At 46.0% G+C, this 8,153-nt stretch overlaps 1 protein-coding gene across 1 annotated transcript in view; it reads right to left on the bottom strand.

The window, feature by feature from the left end:
• Nucleotides 1–637: 637 nt before the first annotated feature.
• oprl1 (opiate receptor-like 1) overlaps nucleotides 638–8,153 on the bottom strand; it is a 35,619-nt gene continuing 28,103 nt past the window's right edge. Inside the window, exon 6 of the mRNA XM_068306349.1 lies at nucleotides 638–1,185. Coding sequence (XP_068162450.1) covers nucleotides 638–1,185 — 548 coding nt within the window. The remainder of the gene's footprint in view (nucleotides 1,186–8,153) is intronic.

The following is an 8,153-nucleotide window of genomic DNA, read 5'->3' as shown; positions in this document are numbered from 1 at the left end:
CTCCTTCCTGTCAGACACCACAAGTCGTGCTTCCAAAGTTTTTTGATATTGTACAATCGCCAAAGTCGCAAAGATGGTTTTTTATGGATTTTGGTATCTGCAGCTCCTTCTGTCATTGTTTATTTACTCTTCTTTAATCTCTAGACTTTACCCCCGCCTCCTCAAACCCAGCCAGAGCACTGGGTTCTGGTCTAAGTTGGTCCAGTTCACCCCATGAAGCCAATTATTTTTGGTGCTGCAATTAATGTCATTAATAGTTGCCTTATCTTCTGTCTTATGTCGGCTGTAGGTTGTTGGGTCTCTTACCATGCCTAAACACCCATATCCATATAAGGACATTTCATCTATTTCATTCAAGCAGCTAAACCCCGCCTCCAACCAGGAAGTCCACCATCCTCTCCATCCAAGCTCCCATGGGTCATCATTGCTTTGCTTCTTCCTAAATTCTTTTTCTTTCAACCCCAACCTCCTCATCTAGCTCCCCCCCACCCCAGGCAAGTATTCTAGTTGGGGGACGGGGGGGCTCGTGCCGCTAGAGAGCTGTAATCTGAGTCAATTCTGTGTTGGAGTTCCCTGACCCCTGGTTCTCTCTCCTTTGCTGGGGGTCTACCCCCACCAAGGGGAGCTCCACGCCTAGTCATGCGGGATTAGGCGTCCCTCCCCCAGGCCCACCTCCATCTCCAGCCTTGCAACTGTAGGCCGCCGCCACCTCCCTGGCAATGCTCCTCATCCTGCCAGACTGCTGCGTGTCCAGGAGGAACGGCGACGGGTGGCAGAACTCCCGAAAGCAGCGCTTGAAGTTCTCATCCAGGAAGGCGTAGAGGACGGGGTTCAGGCTGCTGTTGACGTAGCCCAGCGCGATGCAGAAGTGCATCAAGACCAGCGTGAACAAGCTGCTCAGGTTGAACCCCAACGACTGAGCCAGAACCATGATCTGGATGGGAGTCCAACAGACGACAAACGCCGCTACCACCACCAGCACCATCCTGGTGATGCGCCGCAGGTTGCGATCTTTTTCCTTTGAGCCGGACAGGATACGAACATTGCGGAGGCGCTTGACCATCAAGCTGTAGCAGATGCTGATGATGGCCACGGGGATGAGGAAGGAGAAGAGGAAGACGCAAGTGCCGAAAACGGGATCCCAGTGACTTCTCGGTTCGGGTAAAACCACGATGCACTCAACACCTATAGATGGAGGGAGGAAGAGGAGAAAGGAAAGAACTGGGTGAGAAAGAATCACAGCACAGAGCGAGGAAAAAGTCGACAACTGGAAGGTTTAGTTCTCCTGATCAACAACCAACAAGTAGATTCACTGAGGAGGAAGTGATTTAAAAATAAACCTTCACGTACTCTGCAATTAAACTGGGATAAGACCCACTTTGTATGATATAGACAGCGACAAATGACAATTAGAAATGAAGATTAGGCAGTGATTAAAACAGACGATGAAAATAGGAAGCATCTGCATTCATTCTAGGAATGATAATAAAGGGTATCAAGAGTCAAGTCGTAATGGAGCTGCTTGTATATTGTCATCATGAAGCAGCTAAACATGTGCAGTATGTGTAACGTGTGCAATTGTGTGAGATAAGATAATATATACTTTATTGATCCCAAACTAAGAAATTTACAATTTAAAACACATGCAGTTGTGTAATCTGTGTAACATGTGCAGTATATGTAATAGTGCAGTATGTGTAACGTGCAGTACATGTCAAATGCACAATGTATTCTGGGTAACTTGTATTATTTGTGAGTTCAGAGGCTTCGCTGTCGTGGTTTTTTTTGACAGAGTGATATTTTATTCCATCATGCAGGCAGCTCTGTTTGCAGCCTTTGCCCTTCAGTCCAACAGAAATGACCCCCCACCCCCCCCCCCCCCGTGCAAACTGAACAAGGACACACTTCTTTTCCAGCCTTTATCACAGCAGAAGAGCGGCGCCGCGTCCTTAAGATTCAACTGAATAAATTCACCGTGTTTGTCCAAATTAAACCCGACTGAAGGAAAACCTCTCCGACATGCAGGAACCTATGAATCATAAAGGAGAGGAAAAAACGAATCCGACTCCTTGACCGCGTGAAGAGACGTCACGCGGACTTAACAATGTCACCCGGGTTTACTGACGTCCCACAAACTATCAACATCAATTAATTAAACGATGCACCTGAAATATTCTAATAAGTTTCAGCCAAGCTTTCAAATTTGTCTCTTTCCGTGTCACACTTTTCCGATTGCCCTTAAACGCACCGTTACACCACAAGTGTTTTTAAACCCTTTCATCTGAGGGAGTGTTTCTTGTTCTGTATTCCATCAAGTGTTCTTGTATATTTTTTTGTCATCCTTCCTCCATCCTTGAATCCCTCCATCGCTTCCTCCTTTTCCACATTTCCTCCCTTCCTTCCTTTCTGGTTTCCATGTCACGGTCGCTGATCCTCCACCTCTCTTTTGCTCCCTTTCATTATTACTTCTTTCCCCTCCGTTGCGTTTCGTCTACCACCGTTTTTCCTCTTCATTCCATCCCACTTTCCAACCTTTCGCTCCCCTGTTAATTTTGCTTAAACCGTCGTCCGTTCATCGACGTCTTCTCTTGTCATCTGTTCATTTTGCTCCTGTCGTCTCTTCGTCCGTTCTCATTGTCTGTTTTATTGCTTTCTCTCCCGACCAATCATCCATTCTCTGATTCATTTCTGTCCTCTTTGTGTTTGTCCTCAGTGGAAGACGACTCTCACCAGTCGGCCCATTCACTGAATCTCTTATATTTCTTTTCATCTCTCCTTTCCTACTAATCTCTTCTGCCTTTCCATCAAAGAAAAACACCACCATCCTCTCAATTATTCCCTTCATCCTTACACATCTCATTTTTTTCGCCCCTTCATTTCTTCCCCTCTATTTATCTTCCGTTATCTACCAGAGGACAATAAGTGTGGCCTGGCGCTGATTGGATCCGCTCGCCCTCCAACCTGAACGCATTAAACCTTTTAACCGCCATCAAACATCCGCCATCAGCTTCTCAAGACACTTTTACCTGCTTTTACCACCACCTTATTTCAGGGCGCGTTCACGCAAAGGATGGCGACCGCCAGGGAGATTGAAGCGGATGTCAGAGATGTCAAGGTTTAAATATGATCCTGTAGGAGGCGCTAGTGTTACTTCCTGGCTGATAAAGCTGAACCCGTCATTTACGGTCAAAGAGAATCTCTGATGGAGACATTTTCAGCTTCCTGACCAGAGCTCATGGGAAGAATTTTTTTATTTTTTTATTTTAATGCTCCATACTAGCTTTTCATTCCATGACAAGCCACATAAACATTCTTAGCCCCGAGGCTAACCACCGAGATGAGTTTAAAATTAAAAGGGGTTGTGATGTCACCTCAACCTGTTGGGGGTTGACATCCCATCTCGTAGGGATTTAGAAATATGTTCCGCCTCAGGCTGTTTCCTCTGAAACGTGCTGAATGTCCAGCAAAGTGGAATCAAAGTCGCCGTCGGTGGTCAGAGTTATTCCCCCTGTCGGGGAGCTCATGGAGGGGATGTGTTTGGTGATCAATACGCCATCAATATGCCTGGCATCACAGCAACGACGGCGTGGCGGTGTTGTTAGCATGTAGCGCTAGGCTCTTCCTCGCATCCTCTTCAGCTCAGGTTTGAATAAATTCCACTTTCAGATTTCAAAAAAGGATTTTTTTTTTTTTTTTCGTTTCCAAGCTTACAAACGTTTGTAGGAACGTTCTTGTCCTTGCATGTTTTTAACAATCAATATTATTGATTGTTTGCAGACATTTTCTCCACTCGGCACACGCCTGTAGCTTTATTCCGTGTGCGTTCACCGTCCACGAGTGTTCGGCCTTGGGCTTGTTCGCTTTGTGCATTCTGGGATGTCTTGTGTGTGTCTGTCCTCAGGCTGTACAGCTCAGCTGTCGTAAAAGTTGAATCTGCTTTGTCAGAAAACTCACACACACACACACACACACACACACACACACACACACACACACACACACACACACACACACACACACACACTTGGAAGCGGTGCGTCATAGGAACGCCAGATTATTTCTTTGCGTCCAAACCTGTGCTTCTGGTTTGTGTTCACAAGTTGAAACACAAAAGACTGGATGAGTTGGACCATAGAACACACAGAACCATCAATATGCTGCTATTGATAAGTATTGATTGATCCATTCATCTCAGCGAGAGAAAACCAAAATGTGGAGTTCTCCAAGGCTCCATTTTGGGACCTGTTCAATTCAAAATAAGAGAAAAGAATTGGATTCCAGTCAAGATGAGGAATTGATGGATTACCATGACTCTGGCTGGGAGAGCTGTCACGGTCCTGATGAAGGAAAAGTCTGTGTGAAACTGTCTCCAATGAAAGAGGAAGATCTGTAGGAGACTTTTATCAGAGGCAGTCATCAGGGAGCAGGAACGTCAGGAACGTCAGGAACGTCAGGAACCGGTGACTCAATTATGGAACGAATTCAAGATGCTCAGTCTCCTCCAGCAGTCGAAGACTCAGCAAGAATCTGGGCAGAAATCCCACTTTTATTTTGCAAAAGCAGGACAGGAAGCTGTGAAGATGAGGACTAATGAGGTCACCTGACGTCTCTTGCACAGATGGTTAGAACGACGGCGAACGGAGGTGTGAAGTTATCCCGCTGCAGCCTGCGTGGTAACGTTGGATTAACCGAACACGAGCATCACCAACACGAAGGGCTGAGTTCTCAGGTAATCTGACGCAGATGTGTGGAAGGAGGACAAAAAAAAAGAGCTTGTTAAGGATGTCTTCAGGTAGTTGTTGGATTGCAAAAGAATCAAGAAAAGATAGTAGGAGCGATTGAAAAGCAATAAAGGGGGGAGAATTCACACTTTTTGATTATTATAGAGAAAAAGGGAGAAAGGTTCTGGGATCAGATCCAGAAAACCGTTCCTCCTGCTGCAGTAATAAAAGCCGGCCTGAACGCATCCTGATGAGTCCAGCATCAGGGACTGATGGAACAATAATGATGACATATAGATAACGCCCTCTTCTTACTATAGAGAGCTTCTATAATAATCAACCGACCAAAGTAATGGTACGTGACCCTTTACATCATTATATGAAGGTCTTCGCAGTTGATGAAGCAGCACAAGCAACGTTAATTACGCATTGTTACTGTAATGGCGTTGAATTAGCATATCTGTTTGCTTCTGGAATCACTTCAACAGAAGAGGCTCCATGAAGATTTGAAGGGTGGAGAAGCAGCAGCATCAGGACTCTTGGAGGATTTCATCCTTAGAGGACCGCCGCTGTATTTATAAGACCGAACTTCATGCGCTTTAATGGAGTATCTCCAAAGAAAAGAATGAATAGAAACAGAAGAACCACAAGTAGATGTTGGAGGAGGCCTTCGGTTCCGTGTGCTGCACGCCACAAACGCAAAGGTGGAATCGATGGACGTCCAACACAAGATTGTTTATCAAGTTTCCTCATCCGCCGCCTGGAGGAACAAAGAACACCTGCTGATGGCGGATATTGGGAGAAAGCAAACAGCGGTCGCCGTCATCGAGCTGCTTATGGCTGCGCCGCCGACTGATGACTCACTATTTTGAGAAGGTTCATGTGAGGTCGGTTGGGGGGGGGGGGTGTCTGAAAAAACGCATACAGGTTTCATAGCATCGATAAAAAGAGCGATTAAAAACCTAGAAGAATGGAATCAGCGTCATTTTATTAGATTATACCGAGCCAACATAATTTATGTGAAATAAAAAGCATTGATCTCTGCTTCAGTGACAGGAAACTGGCAGCTAAGGGCTACAGCGGGTAATTAGAGCCTCCCTTCACCCGTGGGCAAAGCTTTTGACCCCAGTTACCCCTCCAGATGTTTGTTTGGAAGGGATGAATTGAACCTTTATCATTTGTCAGACGACAAACACACCAACCAGACGTGTCTGAGAGCAGGGGAAGGCCGTTTCTATCATCTATCGGTTTCTTCTTACGATCAGCCAGACTGAACGGAGAAATCAATCAGGAGTTGATGGACAAGCTAAGAGAGCAAACAAGAAGGGTGTTAGCTCGCTGGGAGCAGTGATTCGAACGGGCGCTGGAGAGACCGATGACACCGGATCGACCGTTTCAAGGAGAACAAAGCAGGTGTGAAGGAGAGAGCGAATATCTGGCTCTGAGAACAAGTGGGTTTACTTCAGCGGCGTCCTCGCCCTGACAGACGACAATGTCCCCGTCTGTGGTGGTCGACACCGCCGGGGTGAAGGTGAGACCGGGACGACAGGAAATGATTTGCACCGTCTACTTCTGACCCAACCTGCCGTAAGACGTCTTATAAATAAATCGATCAGATCAATGATGTTGTTTTACTGTTTACTGAGAAAAAGATGATTCCAATGTTATGGAAACAAGGAGGAAAAAGGACAGGATTCAGGCGGCGGAGCAAAGAAGACTTTTGCAGACGAAGCTGAGCTTTAGAGTAGACTAATAAAAATGATTATAGGATTAGGCCGTAGCCACAGGCTGAGACCCGATCAATATCCCACCACTAAACCTCCTGTTCCACTGCTAGCTACAGCAGAGTCCTCCATTTAACCGCGGAATAGTGAGCTCCTGAACGCATCACTTCATCGGTCACCGCCGACTTATTGATGCAGAACTCCCAACGTTCACGACCGGTTCATTCACACACGGAAAAACGAACACACACACACACACACACACACATGGAGTGTGTGATGTGTTGATGGATGTGAGCGGAGGTCGTCAGGGTACAAATCAATTCATGGACGGACGAGAACCTGAACCGGCAAAATCTGAAAAAGCAGAGAGGATTCTGGGATTGGCCGAAGACGTTTCCAGTCCTGCGATAAAAGTAGTTTATTTTCGTATTAAATCTGTTTATAACTCCGAAAGGAGATCAGTCATCATCTCTGGGGTGATCCACTTAAAGTAAACCGCCTTTGTCTGTAAGCTTCTACTAAATGACACCACTAAATTCTTTCACTTAAACATGTCATAAACAAGAACGTCATAACACACGTGAGTGAACTGTTCAACAAAGCTACTGCTGAACACAATAAGAGAGAACCGCTGCTGCAGGAACGTTGGGCTACGAGCGTTAATTCACGACCCGGTTTACCTCCTGGCGACGTGTCTCGCATTTTTTATCCGGCTTTGTACAAACTTCACGTGTTGCCTCTTCAAGGCATAGTCGCTGTGCTTGTTACCATAGCGACGGAGCACATCTTTAAGGGTTTGGCCTTTTTTGGAGCGGAGCTGTAAACGCCATACGGTCGGCGCTAGTCGCCCGTCTGACCGGCCCGATATGGAAAAATACGTCACTTTGAAAGATGGTGTGTGTGTGTGTGTTCGTGTGTTAGTGTGTATGTGTGTGTGTGTGTGTGTGCAGTAACATATGAGAGATGACCTATGGAAATACACAGATACACACATGCACACACACACACACACACACACACACACACACACACACACACGAGAAGGAGAACCCAGCTGGATCCAGTCAGGAGAAACTGATGAGCAGATAAGAAAAGAAATGAAACAAGTCCACTTGAGAGACGGAGGCTGCTGTTATCTCATGTGATGAAGAGCGTGATTAAGAGCTCTCAGCAGAAACATATTTTTATGAGATTCAGCCTCTTCCCAAAGAATCAGAGTGTTTCTTTTAACATGCACGCAAAACGGTTTTGTGTCCTGAAGACGAAAATTAGTTTCTTCTGTATTCAGACAGAACATTTACAGGAAGTGTAGCCGGACGGCTGAGCTCACTGACAAATGATTTACTAAATCAAATAATTGTTTAAGACGTCATTGTGTGTGTTCACTCTATGGACCTGGACTGTTTCACTGTGTGAACCTGGACTGTTTCACTGTGTGAACCTGGACTGTTTCACTGTGTGAACCTGGACTGTTTCACTGTGTGAACCTGGACTGCTGGACTGTTTCACTGTGTGAACCTGGACTGTTTCACTGTGTGAACCCGGACTGTTTCACTGTGTGAACCCGGACTGTTTCACTGTGTGAACCTGGACTGTTTCACTGTGTGAACCCGGACTGTTTCACAGTGTGAACCTGGACTGTTTCACAGTGTGAACCTGGACTGTTTCACTGTGTGAACCCGGACTGTTTCACTGTGTGAACCCG

This window comes from Antennarius striatus, chromosome 2 (genome assembly GCF_040054535.1).
Source record: "Antennarius striatus isolate MH-2024 chromosome 2, ASM4005453v1, whole genome shotgun sequence".
Lineage (NCBI taxonomy): Eukaryota > Metazoa > Chordata > Actinopteri > Lophiiformes > Antennariidae > Antennarius > Antennarius striatus.
The sequence above is the reverse complement of the archived record's forward strand: the minus strand, read 5'-3'. Positions and strand labels throughout refer to the sequence as shown.